The sequence below is a fragment of the Podarcis bocagei genome, assembly GCF_964188305.1.
Source record: "Podarcis bocagei genome assembly, chromosome: 15".
In the NCBI taxonomy this organism is placed as follows: domain Eukaryota; kingdom Metazoa; phylum Chordata; class Lepidosauria; order Squamata; family Lacertidae; genus Podarcis; species Podarcis bocagei.
The window spans coordinates 34,578,691-34,600,140 of record NC_138141.1 but is presented as its reverse complement, the minus strand read 5'-3'; the positions used below and the strand labels follow the sequence as shown (position 1 = coordinate 34,600,140).

The following is a 21,450-nucleotide window of genomic DNA, read 5'->3' as shown; positions in this document are numbered from 1 at the left end:
GTTCTAAACTATGGTTAACACAAACCATAGTTTATCGTGATATACGAATTATGCTCCCCTGCAAGGAAAGAGTGGGCTTATCGAAAGCTCTATAATAATTTATAATAATAATAATTTATTATTTATACCCCGCCCATCTGGCTGAGTTTCCCCAGCCACTCTGGGCGGCTTCCAATCAAGTGTTAAAAACAATACAGCATTAAATATTAAAAACTTCCCTAAACTATCTGCTCGATAGTGGTTCAAATCATTAGAGAAATACTGTAAAATTAATGAATGTTAAAGGGATGTTGGATTGAAAATAAGCGGTATTGGTAAAAAGACTAACAAAAATATGTGAATACGGATTGATAATGGTTTAAAATATATAGTTATAATAGGTTAAGATATTGAGTAAAGATAAATGATAGAGGGTAAGGATTTGCTGAATTAACTATGTGAACTGGAATACAAAAAAGGGGTGTGTGAGGAGGTCAGGAAACAAGTAAATGAAATATAAGACATGAAAATATTGATTTCTTTTTAATTTTTTCTTACCTCTTATGTGTTTTGTCTTTCTATTTTTGTATCTCTTTTTCTTTTATTATTGTTATTCCTTTTTATTTTTAATTTTTAATCTTGTAACTTTTTATTGTCTGTAAAATTTCAATAAATATCTTTAAAAACAACAACAAATCATTAGAGATGAGCAGTTAAATTTTGCTAAAGAGGTTGGGGGTGGGGGAAAGAAGGGGGAAATCTCTGTGTGGGGTTAGAACCTGCCCCATGACTTCATCGTCTCACCAAGCAGACACTGGTTTAGAGCCGCTTTCCTGCTCAACATTCAGCAGCAGTTTCAGCAGACACAGTAACGGCCACAGTTTCACCGAACCACAGTTTACAAAGCCATTTCGGAGTACAATACTGAATTCTGCTTTGCTGATAATTTGCAAACGTCTCGTGCCCAACCACAAGTAAGGTATGTGTGTGGGTGTGTGAGAAAGAAAGAGGAGAGAGAGATGGTTCAGTCTTTTAAAGCACACCAGTCAGCCAGCGGGTGGCACCCTTCATACTCTCGTAGATTAGGGTTGTCCAGATCACCTCTGTCACTCATCTGGGTGGACTGTGACTGCTCAGAAGGCAATCCCTCTGTATTCACGCAGACGCACTGGCTGTGACTGGAGCCAGGCTCATACAGCTTCCTCGGGACTCCGTTCCAGTCTCTGTTAACTCCACCGCTGCAAATACATGGGAGCAGCAAATTACTTATTTATTTTTGCCTTTCCCCCAGAAATGAGACTCAAGGCAGCTCGCCAAAATTCAAGCAAGTACGGATAAAATACACAGAAAGCTAAAAACATAATAGTTGAAGAGTAAATTAACTATAAAAAAAATTGAAATCACGTAGAAACAATAATGGAAGTAATAACAGGTTATACTTGACTACAGATCTGCTACCATTTGGATACATTAAGGAAACTACTAAAAGAGGTCAGGGAATTAATACTACATCTCTTGACTGCTGCCAGAGTTATTTGTCAAAATTGGAGGGAAAATGACTACCTCTGTTAAAGAACGGACAACTAAAATGTGGAACTTAGTATACTTGGTTAAAGCCTAGCTATATGGTCAAAACGAGAGAAAGATGGACAGCAAGAAATGGAGAAATGGTCTGTTTATAGTGTAATGCAGCAATAAGATCTGGGATAATGTAAATCCATTTATGATACTTAGAACATTGTAATATTGATCCGTTATGCTTGATTTTGGTATGGAAATTTGTCTTGCTATGTTCAGTTCTAGATATCCCCTTTTGATTTGGCTGTTATATTTTGTTACGTGACGTGTATGTATGTATCTAAAAACAAAACATTTTCTAGGTCCCTGAACTACGTCTCTGGTGAGTCACCACAGACTCAGCCAGCCGCCATTTTGCCACCCTTCCCAAACCGTACCTCTGCTTTGAACACCAGACCCGACTTCCCCCGGTCGAGCTCCATTCCGAATTGCACGGCGGAAACCGCTTTTTTCTCTCGTTCTCCCGGGTCTGCAGCCGCTGCCCTTCCTCGATGAGAGCTTGGGCCTGCGCTAGAGCCTCAGTGGGCGATCCATCCTCCTCATAGAACCTCCCAGCCACTTTGCCTGTTCCAAGAACGGAAAGAAAACACCATCATCCCACGCTCCTCCATAAAGCAGCTCCATCAAAGCAACTCACCAGCCTTTCCCCCAACTCACAGTCCTTCCCCTTGCCAGGGGTCATAACAGATCTTCCAGATCAAAAGATTCCTGCATTGCAGATGGTCCTCGTGGTCCCTTCCACCTCTACAATTCTATGATTATATGAAATTCCAGCGCGGAAGGTTCCACCATCTAGGCCACATCCACAACATGCATTTAAAATACTCTTATCCCATTTTAGCAGTCCCAGCTTCCTCCCCCCCCCAATAGAATTCTGGGAGCTGTAGTTTGTTAAATGTGTCAAGAAGTGCTAGGAGAAACACCCACCCACCCATTTTTCCTCCCAGAGCTACCATTTTTAGAGTGGTTTAACAGTCAATTCCTCTTCCCAGGAAACTCTGGGGACTGCAGTTTTGTTTGGAGGGGGGGTCTCTCCTAACAACTCTCAGAACCCTTAACAGACTACAACTCCCAGGATCCTCTGGGGGGGAACAGTGATTGTTTAAAGCAGAAATCATAGTGCTTTAAACGTGTGGAGTGGCTATTTGTTTATTAAATTTCTATACTGTCATTCATCCAAGGACCACAGGGTGGTCTACAAGATAGAAGCACAAAAATATGCACTGTAGTAAACAAACAAAAACAATAACCCCCCCCCCCACAGTTTAAAAGGCTGTAGACTGTTTAATTGGCTAAAGGCCTGGGAGAAGAGGCAACTTGAAGGCCCAAGGGGCGTATCTGCTATCCTGAATACCCCACATTAAAGAGGGTTTCAGACCCCAACTTGTTGCCCGTTAGGGTACAGTCACAGCTCAATTAATTATCATTCATCAGTGATATTTACAATATTTAATATCAGTGTTGGTGGCACAGGCCTGGCGGGACTTTTGTAAAGTAACAATAGGCACCTGGTACTACTACTACTAATAATAATAGTAATGTAGTAAGCAAGTTCTGCCTCCAGAAAATAAGTTGTATGGAATATTAATGTGATCAATATGATTCCCACCCCCAATTCTATGCTATAATGCAGGCATGTTCAAAGTCCGTTTTGGGGCCTCTGTGGCAGTTTATTTCCTGAAGTAAAATCCTAACAAAAACCTCAACAACTTCAACCCTAAAAAAAACTCAACAACATTGGTCGGCCCTTACGGCCCTTCACTTCATCAAATCTGGCCCTCTTTGAAAAAAGTTTGGACACCACTGCAATGTATTTCTGTATTTTTCTTCCCAATGTAAGTCACTTGGAGACCCCTTTGGGTCTCCAATAATAAGTTTAATAAGTAATAATAATACTTGAGAAACTGACACACAAGTTTCAGCTGAGCCTGGTTCCAATGCAACAATAATTCTTTTTCGGCTGTATTACATGCTTTCATTATTTTTACAGACATGGAGGAACCTCCACTTGATGCATTTATTTGCTCGTGCATTTTATGAACAGGGAAGGAAAAATATTAAAAATAACGAAAATGGTCTTAATCCACCTCGCACACACACTGCCGTTCACTCTGAGACACATGTTGCTGCTACTGTTAGAATGGTGAGAGAGGATAGGAACCAAAATGGGGCTGGTGATTCTCTCAACGCTGCCAACTGATCACATACCAATAAGCACATAATTCTTGCTGTAGAAGGAGAGCCAGTTCTGGATGGCCAACATTTGTAATGGCGATAGTCCCGAAATGTCATCCACCAGTCCTGCTGGGGTGAAGTCGCCCGATGCAAAAGCTCTGGAGGCATCTTTTCCTGGCAAAGGAACATTGCAAATGTTTTAATCTGCTTTAACTAACAGTGAACAGGTAAAACAAGGAAATTATTACAGGACCAGCCCACAAGATGTGGCAGGGATATTTGGGAGAGATGTCTTTGGAATGCCCTCCCTTGTGAGGTCCACCTGTCTCCATCATCATCATCATCATCATCATGTATGTAAATATTTTTTTTCAACTGTTTGCACAATAACCTTCAAATCAAATACATTTTTTCATAAGTTGACTTCCCACCTTCGTCTCCACAGTGTTCTTATTTAAACTCTTTATACTATCGTAAAAAGATTCTCTATTACAATTGTAATAGAGAATTTTATCTCAAATCCTGCCTGTGATTTCATTTGACTGTAATATATATACATTTTTTAATAGTCCACAAAATGCCTCCATTCTCTGTCTCCGTCATTATTAACTTTCAGGAGGAATCTGAAAACATGCCTGTTTGCCCAGGCATTTGATGACCAAAGAATACTGTTCTTGGCGAACCCATGATCATAGGGTGGAAGAACGGCTTTTACTGTAATTGGTTTTAACTGGTTTTGCTTTGCCTTTTAAAAAAAAAATTGCAGGTCTGTTTGCCGCCCTGGGCTCCTTGGGGAGGAAGGGTGGACCCTGTGGATCATCTAGTCCAGGGGTCTGCAACCTTTAAGACAAAAAGAGCCACTTGGACCCGTTTCCGAAGAAAAAACAACAACTGGGAGCCGCAAAACCATTGCGACATTTAAAACAAATATATCTCCGGAGCCATGATCTGACAGCGAGCGGGAAGGTGACGTCGGGACGGTGCGTGACTAACGCACGCACCACCCCCATGCAACGTCACAGCCAGTACAGCGCCCGCCACAGTGAGGAGTGTCGGGGCGCACAATGCGCCTCCTCCCCTCGCTAGTATCCGCCCCAGAGCCGCAGCAAAGATGTAAAAGAGCCACATGCGGCTCCGGAGCCGCGGGTTGCAGACCCCTGATCTAGTCCAACCCCCTGCAGTGCAGGAATATGCAGTTATCCATACGGGGATCGAACCTGTGACATTGGCATTCTCAGCATCGCACTCTAACCAACTGAGCTATGCTGATGAGTAACAAAGTCCAGTCTAACTGCGCCCACCTATTTGCATGTCCAGCACCCAACACACCTTCCAGTATGCAAAAGAAGAAGATAAATATGCTCAGGCATGGCCAAACTTGGCCCTCCAGCTGTTTTGGGACTACAACTCCCATCATCCCTAGCTAACAGAACCAGTGGTCAGGGATGATGGGAATTGTAGTCCCAAAACATCTGGAGGGCTGAGTTTGGCCACGCCTGACTATGCTCAACATACCAACCTGTAAAATGTTTTGGGGTTTTTTTTGAGGGGGTGTTATGAGAGGAGGCTTAAACAGGTACCTGAAAAGAAGCTGTAAGCGCCCCCTGGCCCATAATGCTTGCGTCCTCGTTGCACATCAAAGACCTGCCCCAGCACAGCCAGGTAAAGCCCAGCGCTCTCCTCCGTCCCAGTGTAGCGGCTCAGATCGTCGGCGCTCAGGACCAACTCAGCATCACGGTCCGGCCACAACCACGAGCGGGGATCGAAACCGAGACCCCAAAGCCAGGCGGCTGCCCAGCCCAGAGCCAAGGCAGCGAGCGCCCCGCGCAGCATGAGGAAGACGTGGATTGGGCAGCTTCAAGGGGGAGGAGCTGAGGCTTGCCATTGCTCAAGATGACGCGGGTGGAGCAACGGAGGGGATCACGTGGGCTCCCTGGACGCTCATTCATTGGCTGTTGCTTTCAGGGTTTATAGAGCTTTTTTTCATGACAACGCGACCCCGTGTCTTTTCGCCCATAGAGACAGAAATACTAGAGTAACACAGAAATCCAAAACGTCAGATCGTTCCTCTCCACCCTCATTCAATCTGAGGCTCAAAGACCGGTTGCCTCTAGAAAGCAATGGAGAAATTCAAAGTTTCAGCTGTAGCTGCCATTGGGCATCACCTCTTGGGAAAGAGGGAAAACGAAAAGTAGCTCTTTCCAATCTGAGTGTGCGTGTCTCTGTGTATAAAAAGTCGATTTTCTTGGGAGTTCAAACCTTTGAAAAGTGATGCGAAAAATGATATGCAGCCTCAAAACTTTGAAAATCTTAGCAAATCTGGGCGTGCATGACCGCGTTTGTGGTTTTCTCCTTGCCCTCGTGTTCTTCCAATCTTGGCTTAAGGAAGTTGGGAGATCTGCCCTGGAAATGTGCAGAATTTTAGTTTGGCAGAGTAGAAATTCATTGGTGGGTAATTGGTTCTATCCCACCCTCAGGAAGCTGTGGAGCTCAGTAGGCCCACCTTCCATCCACTGATTTTGGGTTTATATCTTATGTATGATATACACAAGGGACGCGGGTGGTGCTGTGGTCTAAATCGCTGAGCCACTTGGGCTTGCCGATCAGAAGGTCGGAGGTTTGAATCCCCTTGACCTGGTCTTAGTCATGCTGGCCACATGACCCGGAAAAACTGTCTGCAGACAAATGCCAGCTCCCTCAGCCTGTAAAGCGAGATGAGTGCCGCAACCTGAGAGTCGTTTGTGACTGGACTTAACTGTCCTTTACCTTTTTTTATGATATACAGATATGACTGAAACTGGAGGGGGAGCTATGATGAACTCTCCACCATAGTGAGAATCCATGGCCCTTATACAGTTCCTCACAGAAGAGAACTTCCCGATAAAACTGGGAAGGGTTTTTTAACTGGCAATGCCACAAATTTGCAGATTTCACAGAATTCCCCACCCTCATGACAGCTGCTTTTGCTGAACTGTCAAAGCCTTTTTTCTGCAGTAGCTTGATCTGGGAAATCAATGTTTCAACAAAGGAAAAGATCTCTGAGGTGATTTTGAAATCCTTTGCTTGTTTACTGGGGTCCACCTGTGAGGGAAATGATTTTGCTGGCAATCCAAATGTGCACAAATATTCACAGCCTGTTGGGAGAAGTTGCGTGCTAGTTAATGGTTTGTTGCTGCTTACTGATCAGAAGTATTTCTTACAGGTTTCACAGAATCGGAACTGTGGAGTTGGAAGAGACACCAAAAAGCCATCTTTTCAAAGCCTTCTGCCATGCAGGAATCACAGCCGAAGAATTGTGACCTCCGTTTAAAAACCTCCAATGAAGAGGAGTCCACCACTTTCCAAGGTAGCCCATTCCACTGTCAAACAGCTTGTACCATCAGAAAGTTTTTCCTAATGTTTAGTCAGAATCTCCTTCCTTGTAAATTGAATCCATTGGTTCAGGGCCTATCCTCTGGAGCAGTAGAAAACAAGCTTGCTCCTTTGTCCATGTGACAGCCCTTCCTATATTTGAATATAACTACTGTGTCACCTCTGACCTCAACCGTTCCCCGTGAGGTTTTATTATCTCTCCCTTCCCGCCCATCTTTTTTTTTTTTTTGGTTACACCAAAATCCTAGGCTGCCCTGAAGCTTCAGCCACTCAGTCTGAGGCAAAAACCTCCTTTAACTGGGCAGTCTAGGCTCCTGGGACTAGGGTGAACCCGCCATCCCAATTTCCCAGTCCCCATTTGCATAGGTTAAAAGTTTGGGAGTGCATTTTAAAGAACTTGGCAATCATGAAGCATCCATCCATTATTTAAAATGTCTGACATTTTATTATTTTTTATATTTTGCTTGAAGCCGCCCAGAGTAGCTTATTGTTATTGTTATTATCCGGGGTACATTTCTTTTTGACAGGTGAGCCAGAATGGCCCAAATCATAGCATTTTAGTGAGTGTGTACTTTCTGGAAAGTAAAGGAAACATGTGGCTGGGTATCTAGAAGGAAAAGATTGCAGTTGAATTTACCATCTGTGCCTTTGGGTCTTCATTCCCTCCTCTCCCTTTTCCTGAAAAAAACCATTCTCTCTTCCTTTTTCTCCCCTCATTTTGCTTATATCTCTTTGCCATTTTAAACTCATTATTCTCCCTCCTCCCTCGCCTTTCCTGCATTCCTAATTTGAAATCCACATCTCTTGCCTTCAAGTCGTGCCTCTGGGCTGACCAGAAGTATCTGCTTTGTTCTTGTGGGAAACGGGATTCTGGGTTAAAGGGTTACTAGTTCCCATAGTAAGGGCCTTGTGGGTCCTCAAGCTGCTGTTGGGCTCCCACTCCCATTAGCCCCAGCCACCACTGCAGGGTTGATGGGAGTTGGAGGCCAAAAACATCTAGAGCAAATTCTTAGCTCAAGGTCACCCAGTGAACACCACAGATTTAAACCTGTGACTTGGCCAATCCCCTTGCTATACATCCAATTTTCTCTTCCCTTAAAAAGTAATAAATTTACATTGCTGCTGCTGATGATGATTCTGGTCTGCTGAGTGCATTTGACACCCTTTCCCCCACTCCTCTTGCGATTAAATGAGACATTTGTTTTTATTGGAAAAATTTCAAGAGTGCCCTGGCATTGTTTCCTCAGGAGGGTCATTCCTTAACTAGATCCAAGTCACTTATAACCCAGGACACAAACGTGCCGAGTGCAGAGCTCCAGCTTGGTCTCTCGAGACGAAACTCCCATCGTCTCCAGGATCCTGGAAAGGGAAGTTTAAAGAGGAAGCAATCAGGGGTCAGCACAATCCAAAAGCACAAACAAACTTATTTTACCAGTTTATAACCTGCTTCACCACCTGAGGCCATCATGTACAATAAGAGAAAAAGGAGCTAAAATACAACTTCTAACAACAATAAAAACATTTCTACTGATGCACAGTTTTCTCCAAGCATAGCCACTCAGGTGCCTGTGTTATCAAACATATTCCTGCTCTGAATATGTAAGCTGCATTTTTGTCTATCATTAGGGATGCTGCATGGGATGCGGGTGGCGCTGTGGGTTAAACCACAGAGCCTAGGACTTGCCGATCAGAAGGTTGGCGGTTCGAATCCCTGCAACGGGGTGAGCTCCCGTTGCTCAGTCCCTGCTCCTGCCAACCTAGCAGTTCGAAAGCATGTCAAAGTGCAAGTAGATAAATAGGTACCGCTCCAGCGGGAAAGTAAACGGCATTTCCATGTGCTGCTCTGGTTTGCCAAAAGCGGCTTGGTCATGCTGACCACATGACCTGGAAGCTGTATGCCGGCTCCCTCAGCCAATAAAGTGAGATGAGCGCCGTAACCCCAGAGCCAGCCACAACTGGACCTAATGGTCAGGGGTCCCTCTACCTTTACCTTTAGGGATGCTGCAGTATCACAGAGGTAGTAGCTTTGTGATTAGTTACTGATAAAAGGGTAAAAGCAGCCAAACTGCTTTAAAGTGGTTGCCACAAAATCATGTGGCAATGAGTCCCAAAGGTTCCCAAGACATCACAGGAAAAAAATATTTAGATATTATTTGCAAGGGCATGCATGGACAAAGTTTTCAAAATAAAGGTGCCGGAGGGGGGGCGCGGGTCAACCTCATCCGGATGACACAGCCTCTTTCTTATGCTGCTCAGATGCCTTAGCTGTGATATAGAGATGGAATTAATATCTGAAATTTGGAAAGCTTTTTAAAAAAAACGACAGGTCCTTGGCCAAGAACAACCTGAAAATTTCTATATGAATAAATATATACAAATAGAAAACAGTTAGGCATTACTTGGTTGAATACACTTTTCTTTCTTTACCTTTGTTCGGTGTTTTGGATGAGAGATTTTGCTGCCTCAGGCTGGGCTTTTAGAAAAGTCTGGTATGGAGAGAATGACTGGATGTATCCCATCAGGTCAGCGACACTCATTGGCAGTTTATCAAGAATTTCAGTGATCCTGAAAGAAACAGACACATTAGAGAAGAGAGCGGCTCTGTAGGAAATTCTGTTGACCGTGTCCAGCATCCAGAACAACAGAATGATCCTACCCCTGCTGAATCCAACAGTTCTTAATGTTCTAATTTCTATTTCCCCTTCTATAGTTCAGGTGTAGAAGTAGTTTTAAGCTATTTAGAATACACTTTGGCACAAAAACGGTATATAAACTATTGATGCCGTTAAGCATCGTAACAATAGTAATCTATTGCATTGTTATGTTTTCTCTACATTTCTAAGCTATAAAACATTCCAGCTATGTTACACACCACATTTCTGCTTTATCATTATTATTATTTTAATAATAATCACATTTTGTATTTATCGAATTCACTTTTTTCAGATTAAACCCCTTAGGGGTTTTCGATTGAATAAGTAGTCTATATCTGTATATATATCAAGATAGAGATAGTGCTTTTTTCTTTAAAAAATGTTTAGGGGTACTCTCATTTTGACTCAATAAAACCACCATTTTATAGTTCAAATCGGGGAAAATAAATACAGTAAATGGACAAAAGTACAAAGATTTACAAAACGTTTAGGGGTATGCGTACCCCTGTGTCCCCCCCAGAAAAAAGCACTGGATCTATCTATCATCTATCTATCTACACACATATGTTTAAAATAAATAGTAAGATAAGAAATGGGAAGCCACCCAGAGAACTTGCGTTATTGGCCAACATCTAGCTAGGATAAATAAATAAATATATCAGCATCGAGAAACCTCTGGCCCACCAGGCCTCTCCCATCATATCAGCCTACAACACAAGGTCTGTGTTGGAGGTGACATACGTGTGTGTATAGCTGCATGTCTGCATGTGAGAAGGGGTGTAATGTAGGTGCAAAGGGGGAGGAGTAGGGGTATGGGTGTGCTTTGGGTCACACAGATTTGGCACTAAGCCCCACAACTGCTTCCCCCTCAAAGAACTCAGCCCATGGGGAAAATGTCCCACCCTTGAATTAAAGAAATCAAGCTGTCAGTTTTTCTCTAAAAATCTGCAAACATGCTCCAGCCTTTCTTTCAACCACCCCTTGATCATTTCAGGTGCCCCTTTCTGCACTAAAGTTCTCAGCAGCTGGACTCGGGTCGGCTGAGGTCGCAAGCAGCAATCCTATAGATCCATTTACCTGGGAGGAAGCCCCACTGAATTATTCCTGCGTAAACATGCATAGGATTGCTGTTTCACAACAGCAAATAGCTGGGTTATTTCAGGCAACCTGGTACAGTCCACTCACCTCTCCTTGTCCTGAAGCGGCAGGGAATCAAATATTGCTTTGTAGTCGTCCGTAACAAATTTGATCTTTTCATTTGAATATGGGAAAATCTGGCCTTGAACCTGTGAAGCCAAAACGGAAAGCTGAAATGTCCTGGGACAATTGCACACTAGGTATCGGCTATTGAGCAACAATCCTTTCTTCTGTCTCCTTTAATGTGGCATCTCCCCAGGTGTAGATAACTTTCACGCTAAACTTCTACTTTTTTATTTTTTAAGAGGTATAGCTTTGATTTGTATTTTTTCCATATTGAAATTGTCATTTTGATTTTGTTAGTACGGTGCAATATGGAGGTTCCGTTCCTATCATTGTTACAGTTTTCTCCAGCTGGGCTCTTTAATAACACAAAGAGCCGCCCTACAGCTGAGCAGTGGTCCATCTAGCCTCCCCACAATGTCCAATCAGATGCTTCTAGGAAGTCCACAAGGAGGGCTTGAAGGGAATAGTCCCTGCCCCATTGATGCTGGTATTTGGTGGCATAAGTTCACCTGCTAAGACCTTATCTTAATTGACATATCCTCCTCCATGAAGTCATTTGGTTTCATTACAGATTTGGCCCCTACTTTTGTCTGTCCTGGATCAACTTCCTATCCATTTTACTACACGCCATATTTTTCGCTCTATAAGACGCACCCGACCATAAGATGCACCTAGTTTTTAGAGGAGGAAAACAAGAAAAAAAATATTTAGAATCAAATGTTGTTGAAGAGGCTTTGCGTTGCTTTCGCTAAAGCCAGAACAGCAAGAGAGATTGCTGCGCAGCAATTCCTCTTGCTGTTCTGGCTTCAGCGATAGCTGCGCAGCCTGCATTCACTCCATAAGACGGACACACATTTCCCCTTACTTTTTAGGAGGGGAAAAGTGCATCTTATAGAGCGAAAAATACGGTAATTCCAAATTCTAGTATTCCAAGAAGGTGGGGGGGGGAGAACTCTCTCCTCTCCCCTCTTTCCTTCTCTTTCCCCCCACTTCTAAGACCTCTACCACTTGGGTGTTCCTCCATCAAAGTCCCCAAACACCTTTGCTCACTAAAGTGTGGAATAGTCCTAGTGATTCAGCCAGCTAGCCAGCCATGCTCTCTGCATTATATTCCATTTCAATTCCCCTCCCACCCAGTTTCCCACCCAGTTCTTTATAAGTTCCCTCCCTCCTCACTTAGTTTCCCCCCACACACCAAACCACCATTTTTAAAATACTTCTGCAAAACTTGAGGTTTTCTACAAGCTTGCTGATAACCTCCCTCTTGTGTGTGGGTGATGCTGTTCCAGCTACATAAACATTGCCACGCATCCCCTGATGGCTGGAATAATAATAATAATAATAATAATAATAATAATAATAATAATAATAATAATAATAATAATTTATATCCCACCCTCCCTAGTCGAAGCCGGGCTCAGAGTGGCCAGCAACAGTAAAAGTAACACAGTTTACATAAAATCACAATCAATTAATTGAAATACATTCTAAAATCAATTCATTCTAAAATCAATCCAGAGTCAAATTAATGGCAACCATTGGGCTAGAGTTCTATGAGGCATGATCATGTCCGGAGCGCAGACCTCAACAGACTTTCTCACAAGCCCTGCTCAGCCTTCCATCCCTCCCACAACGATGGTTCCCTTAGGAAGACTGTGCCATTGGTCTTACCTCCCGGAAGATTTCTGTGAGCTTTTCCGAACAGTCCTTGTAGTCCAACCGCATGTCGAGGGTGTTGGTACTCAAGGCCACACAGCCGGACGGCTTGAGAAGGCGGTCCACTTCCTTCATGAAGCGGGGAATGTCAAACCAGTGGGCAGCAGTGAAGGCCGTGAGGAGATCCACAGAGCGGTCCTCAAAGGGGAGCTCTTCCGCAGGACACACGCTGGGCAGGCGAAGGGCAAAATGGCTGTTAACTGCTATGTTTTGCTTGCTCAGGTCATCAAAATGGCTGTAAGGGTTTGTGGCGTCTGCCTCCTAAACCATCTCATCATGAATCCACAACAAAAGCTCCGCTCTCTATGGCGGCTGCTCTGCCAGAGATGAGAAGCCGCAAACGTTGGCTGGTCTTGGCAACCAGGCCAAATTTGTGCTCGCCACCAGGGTTCGAAATTAGCCAGGCATATACTGCACCTGGCTACTGGCCATTTGCGACCAAGTTTCGATGCCTGGGCACCAGGATGGTGCCTGACATCTCCACCATCTGGCGGTGCATGCCTAGGGATCCTGGGACCTTGATTGTTTTCACACACTAATATCCTGCCCTGTGGAATTCTATCCGTCATATTCTATCTGCACAATCAGAATGAATTTCAGGAGCTGAAGTGCTTTCTCTGTGCAGCCTGAGCAGGAGCAGTGAACAACATTATAGTTCATTGTTGTTTCTTGTCTTCACTTACCCCACCCCTCTGCCCTAGTCATAGTTGTGAAGAATATTCTTACGGTTAGGGAAGTTTTTAATGTTTGATTCTATTTTTAATATTCTGTTGGGAGCCGCCCAGAGTGGCTGGGGAAACCCAGCCAGACAGGCAGGGTATAAATAAATTATTATTATTATTATTATTATTATTATTATTATTATTATTATTATTATTTGTTATTATTATGTGTTATGCACGGTCCATGTCACCATTAAGAAAATGTGGTCGGAATATACATAGGCATTTCAGAGGATTCTAGCACTGCTACTTCAATTAACAAAAGCTTAAAATGACGTGAGGTAACAGAAGCATATTTTCCGAGCCACAGAAAACAATAGAGCCACTTGATTCTCATATCTAGAGTCCAGAGTCCACTTCTGGGTGCTTTAAAGAGGAGGACTCACACAGTAAGGTGTGACCTCGCAAGAAATATTTAAAATTGCTGATAAAAACAGTGAAAAGCAATTAAAAACATTGCATGCCGCACAGACCCAGAAATTGCTTTTCACTATTTTTTTCAGCAATTTTAAATATTTCTTGCAAACTGCTTGGAGCTCTTACTGCAGTCAAGTGGTATAAACATCTTGTTAAATACACATGAGTGCCAAGTCTACCCTTACTTACAGGTAGGAGACATTTGGCGGGTGGGCAGTTCGCTTGGCCTCCTCGATCTGAGCTTCGCTTACATCTGTCCCGACCACCTTCTCAAAACGCTTCGCCAGCAGGTGACTGCTCTGGCCTGTGCCACATCCCACGTCCACTGCCAGATGAAAGGAGGTCACCTTCTGAGGAAAGACAGCAACACATATTGAGAAGCATAGCATCAATTCACTTACAAGGCCACATCTTTCTCTATTCCAGACACCAGTTCTCACTCCCTAACAAATAGGCCGTAAACCAGCCATCACATGGTACGCACACACACCCTTCTCTGCCATTGGCCGGGCTACTGTGATGTCACAGAACATTCAAGGGCATTCCAATTGTCCTGCGGAAAGTCCCCTGCCCCTAGCAGCTCAGAATAGGTAAAGGATGGGGTTGTAAACCACTTCCGTGAAAGAAAATGACAGGAGCCGGAGAGGATTACTCAGTAGGGGGCAATGTGAGATAAGATACAAGCCCAGCTCTTCCTCTTGCAGTCAGACAAAAAGAGTAGCATCTTAGCTAGCAAATCTCCAGAAGTATTTTCACAACACCAGCAAGCTTAATCTTTGCCTGAAAAAATGGTTGGAACACTTTGGCCTCTTTCATCTCACCAAATGCTTTTATTCACTATTTTTCTTTTCCAGTGACTAATATGCCTCACCCCTTTTAAACTTTGCAATGGGAATGTATCAATCTTTGACCCACCACAGCGTCTTCTTACTTTCAGGAAAGCGTGAAACCTTACAAAGGGAGGAAATTATTTGGAGCTTGGCTTTTTACTGTTTACTTAATGCTAAGAGCTCGGAGGCTCCGCCTAAGGTAAGAAAAATAATGTTTTGTTCTGGAATTAGAAACTTCTGCCCTTGCTCAGGATCGAGGAGAGGCTTTTTTCATACATAGAATTGTAAGATTGGAAGGGACCGCAAACGGTCATCTAGTCCTACCCCCTGCAATGCAGGAATCAAAGCTCATTTTTTTTAAAAAAAAAACTTTTCAAAAATGGTTTTAATAATACGAGCCAAGAGAGCAAGAGACACTCTTTGAAAGGGTGTTTTGATATTTCATGTCTTACTGTGTATTGGAAGCCACCCAGAATGGCAGGGGTAACCTAGTCAGATGGGCAGAATATAAATTTATTATTATTATTATTATTATTATTATTATTATTATTAGTTCCTTCCCTCCTAAAGACAACTCATATACAACTTTTATCTGTTAACAGCTGCAAGGCATGGACTCTTCGGTTTTCAAGGATGTCTGTGTTTGGAGAGAAGGATCCTTAGTGTTTTCAGTTTCACAAAAAGGTACCCTATACCAGTGTTTCCCAACCACTGTTCCGCGGCACACTAGTGTGCCGTGAGATGTTGCCTGGTGTGCTGTGAGATGTTGCCTGGAGGGAGGCGGGCGAGTCGGGCGGCGAGAGGCGGGGCAGCGGCGGTGAGGAGAGGCCGCCCAGCGCGGGGCTCTCGCCGTCTGCCTGCCTGGCTGCCTGCGAGCTCGGCGGGCAGCACCTCTGTCCGCAGCGCCTGCCTCGCGGCTCTCATTCCCTGCCCCTGCCAAAGCTCACCCAGCCAAGCCGCGCTCTCCTTCCTGCCTCGCTTTGCTGCCTCCCCCCCCCCACCCCCAAAGCTTGGAGGTTCCCCGGCAAGGGGGAGGGAAAAAAATTGAAACTTACACTTTCGTGCGTCCCTCCCGGCGTGACGCTGCGCGCTGACGTCACGGGGCTGTAATGGTGGTGTGCCTCGAGATTTTTTTCATCAAACAAGTGTGCCTTTGCCCAAAAAAGGTTGGGAAACACTGCCCTATACCAACAGTTTTTCCCAGCCCTACTTGGCGACACTGGGGACTGAAGCTGGGACCTTCTACACCAGGCTTCCTCAACCTCAGCCCTCCAGATGTTTTTGGCCTACAACTCCCATGATCCCTAGCTAGCAGGACCAGTGGTCAGGGATGCTGGGAATTGTAGTCTCAAAACATCTGGAGGGCCGAGGTTGAGGAAGCCTGTTCTACATGCTAAGCAAGTACCCTCCCACTTAGCCAACCATCCTTCCTCGTGGCCCATCGAGCTCTCCTGCCAACACTGACCGGCAGCAGCTCTGCAGCCTCTCGGGCAGGAGGTGCTGCTTGATTGATTGATTGATTGATTGATTGCATGCCTGCTTTCTCCCGACGCCCCCCCCCTTTTTTACCTTTTTCTCCAGGTAGGAGAGGATCACACCTTGGAGGTTCTCCGGGGGTGGGAACCTGTATTTCTGGTAGACAGCAGCGTGATCTTTGGCCGCAAACAAATGAGCGGCCATCTCTCCCGCAGAGAAGCAGCCTTCTCGTCCGCTCTCTCGTTTTATTAATCCGCGAAGGGTGAGTTTCGCTCTTGCAAACTTTGGAACAGAAATCAGGAAAAAAAGCTGCTCCCCGCCCCCGCCCGCTTTGCAGGACGTTGTAAAAACCCGGAACAGAATTAACCGGAACGGACCCTTTGCCAATAAAAGTAATTTAGGTCACCCTAAGTGAAAGGTGTTAGAGGAAAGGCAGCTGGGGAATAGTAGTTTAGAAAACGACTTGCCAGCATGCCACGTTCACGTTGGATGACGAAATGCGCGTGAGAGAAACAGAAAATTAAAAGGAAGGGAATGAATGAATGAGAGGTAGGGATGGAGAGAGAGATCTGTGGAATTTCAGACAGCTGGAAAGAGGTGCAGCTGCTGCACTTGTTTATTGCACTTTATTCACCAAGGAACTCAATGTGATGTGCATGGTTCTCCCTCTCCATTTTATCCTTACAACAACCCTGTGAGTTAGGCTTAGGCTTCTGCCCCATCATTTAGTAAGAAACAAGCCAGCCCCCTCTCCAGTGACCTCCACAGGGGTGGCGGAGTGGCGGTCAAGTTGCTCCCCCTTGAATGCTGCATCAACTCCAGATTTTTATTTGTTTTTAACAGGAACTTTCTAGCATTTAATAGACGCGAGGCAAAAATGTGCAGCAGCGGGCTAGTCTGCTCATCAGATTCAGTGAGAAACTTGCCTACTCCCACTTTTCAGGTATGCACGATTATGTTTGGAATATTTACTTTGCAGGGGGTGGGGTGGAATTTTGTTCAGGCTCCTGCATCCTTCCATTCCTGGAGTTGCTGAGCCGGAGCGTCACAGCGATGATTGACGGGTGATTCCCATAGAGATGGGGGAAAAGTGTAGAGTCACAATCCAGCTTCTTGCAGGCAGAAGTTCCTGGTTCCTTTTCAAGTTTATTTTTGCGCCCTTCAGAACACAACACAAACACAACACAACACATACACCCTCCCCAAATTCCCACCCTTTCCTTCCAGCTACACAGTGAATAGCAACGAAGCAATCGGTTTTTCCACAAGCAGCTTTTATGCCTTTTCTATGCCGGAGCGGTGTTTGATCAGCCAGCCTAACCCCGCCCTGATCTTGAGACTGGCAATTGAGGCGGGGCCTGTGTGTGATTGCTACAAGGTTTGACCAATCAGCGCTAGCCTGCATGGAAAACTGGGGTGGGTGGGCTTTGCAATTGCACTAGCCAGTCAGTGCTGAGCACAGCTGGCTGGTACTCGAAGATGGAGCCTTTGGTCGCTGAGGAGCTCAGTTCACTTTGCAAATCTGCGCATCTGTTCCAAATCCAGAACCACATCCGCACCACATCTTTAAAGCACTGTGATGCGCCTTTAAATTCCCCCAAGGAATTCTGGGAGTTGTAGTTTGTTAAGGCTGCTGAGAATCGCAAGGAGAACTACAGTTTTCAGAATGGCTTAACAATAAGTCCCTATTTCCAGGGAACTCCTAGAATTGTAGTTGTCCTTTGAGGGAAGGGTCATAGCTCAGGGGACAGAGCATGTGCTTGGCATGCAGAAGGTCGCAGATTCAATCCCCAGCATCTCCAGACAGGGCTGAGAGAGACCTTGCTGCCTGAAACCCCAGAGTCGCTGCCAATCAGAGTAGACATGTTGTTGTTTAGTCGTTTAGTCGTGTCCGACTCTTCGTGACCCCATGGACTAGAGCACACCAGGCACTTCTGTCTTCCACTGCCTCCCGCAGTTTAGTCAAACTCATGCTGGTAGCTTCGAGAACACTGTCCAACCATCTCGTCCAGTAGCGTGGGTTGTCAGCACCCGGGGCAAGGCAAGTAATTTGCGCCCTCTAACCCGTGGATTTGCGCCCCCTAACCCGTGGATTTGCGCCCCCTAACCCTAACCCCCAGATGTTGCGCCCTGTGCAGCCGCCCCCCCTGCACCCCCCACGCTACGCCACTGATCTCGTCCTATGTCGTCCCCTTCTCCTTGTGCCCTCCATCTTTCCCAACATCAGGGTCTTTTCCAGGGAGTCTTCTCATGAGGTGGCCAAAGTCTTGGAGCCTCAGCTTCAGGATCTGTCCTAGTGAGCACTCAGGGTTGATTTCCTTCAGAATGGATAGGTTGGATCTTCTTGCAGTCCATGGGATTTTCAAGAGTCTCCTCCCCTTCATGATCTCCTCCCCTTCATGGATCACTGCCTTGCCATGGCGAAGGGGCTTGAATAACTCAGAGAAGCTATGAACTATGCCAAGCAGGGTACCCAAGATAGACAGGTCATAGTGGAGAATTTTGACCAAACGTGATCCACCTGAAGGAGGAACCGGCAAGCCACTCCAGTATCCCTGCCAAGAAAACTCCATGGACAAAGTCAGAGTAGACAATACTGAGCTAAATGGCCTGATGGTCTGAGTTGGCATAAAACAGCTTCCTATAAGTATTCTTCTGACTTTTTCCAAACCACAGAAAATCTGACTTAAAAAAAAGAGCCACAGGTGTAGCTTAACAGGTCCCATTTTCTTTTCCCAAGAGGCACGCATGCTGCTTTTGAGGAGTATTGCTGCATTTTCAGGAGTCTGAGTCCGCCACCAGCCATGCTAATGGGGGGACTGCCAGACTGCAGGACTTTAACTCCCATTATTCCTGATGATGGGCCAGACTGGCTGGGGCTGATGGGAATTGTAGTCCAACAACACCTGGAGGGCCACAGGGTTGCTACGCCCAGAGTGTTTGAGGACTGGGACATTCAAAGGGAAACCAAAATGCTTGTTTACAAAGCTATTGTACTGCCAACCTTACTGTATGCTTGTGAAACATGGACCACTTACAAACGCCATCTCCAACTTCTTGAAAAATTCTATCAACGGTGTCTCTGAAAAATCTTACACATCACTTGGGAAGACAGGCAAACTAATATCAGTATACCGTACTGGATGAAGCAAAGCTCACCAGTGTTGAGGCAATGATTCTTCAACATCAACTTCGTTGGACTGGTCATGTAGTGTGGATGCCTGATTGTCGCGTTCCAAAGCAACTACACTCTTCTGAACTTAAAAATGGAAAGTGTAATGCTGGTAGTCAACAAAAGAGGTTTAAAGACTGTCTCAAGGCAAATCTGAAAAAATGTAGTATAAACATTGACAACTGGGAAACACTGGCCTGCAAGCGCTCCAATTGAAGAACAGCCTTTACCAAAGGTGTCATGGACTTTGAAGACACTCGAACTCAGAACACAAGGGAGAAACGTGCTAAAGGTTGCACGCTTGGCAAATCCACACCGTGATCAACTCCTGCCCCGGAACCAATGTCCCCACTGTGGAAGGACGTGTGGATCCAGAATTGGCCTCCACAGTCAGTTATGGACTCATTGTTAATACCGTGTTTAGGGAAGACAATCTTACTTGGCTATGAGTGGTCGCCAAAGAAGAACGCACAACCTAATAATTTTCATTATTAAGCTTTCCAGTCGGTGTCATTTTAGCTGCTATGTTAAATTAATATTTGGGAGAGGGGGTTGCCTTGGTGCGTGAATGGGATTAGTGCATGAACGGAAAGGTATCTCTGTGCAGCCTTCAGTTCGTGTATATGCATTTTTCTTAGAACTGAACCTCTGCGTAATATTCAGTTCAACTCTATGGTTTTATTCATGTAGAAATTTACAAGCTAGTTTTGGCCAAACAGACCTCACCAAAACAACGAGCAACCATTTTATTTTATTTTTAAACAATTAAAATAATGTAGTTGAAAATGAGTAGCACAAGTGGAAAATATATATTATAGGTTAAGATGTTGAGTAAGGATAAATGATAGAGGGTAAGGATTTGCTGAACTAAATATCTGAACTGGAATACAAAAAGGGGTGTGTGAGGAGGTCAAGAAACTAGTGAATGAAGTATAAGATATGAAAATACTAATCTTTTTTGTTTGGTTGGTTGGTTTTCTGGTGTTTTTTCTTCTTTTTTCTCTATTCTGTTAACTGTTCTCTATTGTGTACCTATATGTGTTTGCTTTGTATTTTCTTATTGTTGTAGTTTTTTTGGTTTTTGTATTCTATGTTTAAATTTTGAAGCTTTTGATTGTTTAATAAATATGACTCTAAAAAAAAGAAAGAAAATGAGTAGCACAAGAACACAGTCAACATAAAACCAGCAGCTGTGGGTACACAAATTAAGCAATACTGAGGGCCTGCTCTCATCGGCCTCCAAAGGGAAGGAAATGACTCGTTGGACCGTCTGAGAGAAGGAGTTCCAGATTCTGGGCTCCACCACAGAGAAGGCCCTGCGTTGTGTGCATTTGCTAGATGAGCAGCAGTCAAATCTTCAGGCCAGTGACCTGGATTTTTAAATACATATATATTTTTGCCTGGCGGGCTCTGGTCCATGGGGTCACGAAGTGTCAGACACGACTAAATGACTAAACAACAACATTGTTTTATTTTTGGGACCTAGTGAAGGAAGGTGAAGACAGGTGACCCCGCCTAGGCCCGAAGTCCTATGCACAGCATCTTGTGATAGAGCAGAGGAAAACTTTAGCTGTGGATTTTTAGAAGACAAAAGGAATTTTGGACAGTTTTGAGGCCTGGTTGGGGGGAGTGACTTCAGGCCTAGGTGGGGTCACCTGTCTTCACCTTTCTTCACTAGCTTTCTGAATTTCAGATAATAATATGATCTATATACCACAGCTAAGGCACCTGAGCTATATAAGAAAGTGCTATCCAGACAAGGTCAATCCCCCTAGCACCTTTCTTTTGAGAATGTAGTTTCCCCCCAATAAGTGTTTCCTCTGAGGCTATGGTGACCTTTGGAACTCATTGCCACAGGATTTTGTGTTGGCCACAAAACAATTTAGCCACCGTTGTCAATTTATGATCCCTAATGAACCTGTCACCCAAGCCATGCCTCTCCCTGGCCCTGCTTTGCATCCACATTCAGTGTTTTTTTGCCAGTATGAAATGTGTCCTTCATCTCTGATAATACATCTAAAATGTGGCAAGCCAGCTTTAAATCCATACGCTCTTGCACACGGACTTATGTTACCCTACTTTATATTTTCTGTTCTTCTTCTTTTCTAGTAGACTTCCTTCTTCCTCAAAGCGGGTCTGTTTTCCTGTTTGTTATA

The 21,450-nt window shown here is 44.6% G+C and overlaps 3 protein-coding genes across 4 annotated transcripts in view; 1 reads left to right on the top strand and 2 right to left on the bottom strand.

Annotated features, from left to right (window-relative positions):
• Positions 1 to 677: 677 nt before the first annotated feature.
• On the bottom strand, positions 678 to 5,599 carry CYB5D2 (cytochrome b5 domain containing 2). The gene is made up of 4 exons (XM_081173201.1): positions 5,313 to 5,599; positions 3,766 to 3,906; positions 1,935 to 2,121; positions 678 to 1,217 (listed from the first exon to the last, which is right to left on the bottom strand). The coding sequence occupies exons 1-4, from the start codon at positions 5,563 to 5,565 to the stop codon at positions 1,004 to 1,006; spliced, it is 795 nt and encodes a 264-aa protein (XP_081029327.1). The 5' UTR covers positions 5,566 to 5,599; the 3' UTR covers positions 678 to 1,003.
• A 102-nt stretch (positions 5,600 to 5,701) lies between these two features.
• LOC308574890 (uncharacterized protein) overlaps positions 5,702 to 21,450 on the top strand; it is a 32,006-nt gene continuing 16,257 nt past the window's right edge. Inside the window, exons 1-4 of one of the 2 annotated variants that reach the window (XM_081173248.1) lie at positions 5,702 to 5,944; positions 6,935 to 7,078; positions 14,754 to 14,845; positions 15,249 to 15,330. In XM_081173248.1, coding sequence (XP_081029374.1) covers positions 7,003 to 7,078; positions 14,754 to 14,845; positions 15,249 to 15,330 — 250 coding nt within the window. In that variant the 5' untranslated portion in view covers positions 5,702 to 5,944; positions 6,935 to 7,002. The remainder of the gene's footprint in view (positions 5,945 to 6,934; positions 7,079 to 14,753; positions 14,846 to 15,248; positions 15,331 to 21,450) is intronic. The other variant, XR_014002597.1, reaches the window with a different exon arrangement.
• Positions 8,290 to 16,437, bottom strand: LOC308574853 (putative methyltransferase). Its single transcript, XM_081173192.1, has 6 exons — positions 16,216 to 16,437; positions 14,006 to 14,166; positions 12,633 to 12,846; positions 10,944 to 11,044; positions 9,532 to 9,669; positions 8,290 to 8,463 (listed from the first exon to the last, which is right to left on the bottom strand). Exons 1-6 carry the CDS (start codon positions 16,324 to 16,326, stop codon positions 8,379 to 8,381), a joined length of 810 nt encoding a protein of 269 aa, XP_081029318.1. The 5' UTR covers positions 16,327 to 16,437; the 3' UTR covers positions 8,290 to 8,378.

What these genes read in the sequence shown, in the direction of transcription:
- CYB5D2 (XM_081173201.1), bottom strand. Translation starts at nt 5,565, where the DNA reads ATGCTGCGCGGGGCGCTCGCTGCCTTGGCTCTGGGCTGGGCAGCCGCC. An exon ending in CGCTTACAGCTTCTTTTCAG is followed by an intron (nt 3,907 to 5,312) that starts GTACCTGTTTAA and finishes TTCCTTTGCCAG; the next exon opens with GAAAAGATGCCTCCAGAGCT. An exon ending in GTCTGGTGTTCAAAGCAGAG is followed by an intron (nt 1,218 to 1,934) that starts GTACGGTTTGGG and finishes ATGTATTTGCAG; the next exon opens with CGGTGGAGTTAACAGAGACT.
- LOC308574853 (XM_081173192.1), bottom strand. Translation starts at nt 16,326, where the DNA reads ATGGCCGCTCATTTGTTTGCGGCCAAAGATCACGCTGCTGTCTACCAG. An exon ending in TCACAGAAATCTTCCGGGAG is followed by an intron (nt 11,045 to 12,632) that starts GTAAGACCAATG and finishes TTGGCTTCACAG; the next exon opens with GTTCAAGGCCAGATTTTCCC. An exon ending in CCGCTTCAGGACAAGGAGAG is followed by an intron (nt 9,670 to 10,943) that starts GTGAGTGGACTG and finishes TGTTTCTTTCAG; the next exon opens with GATCACTGAAATTCTTGATA.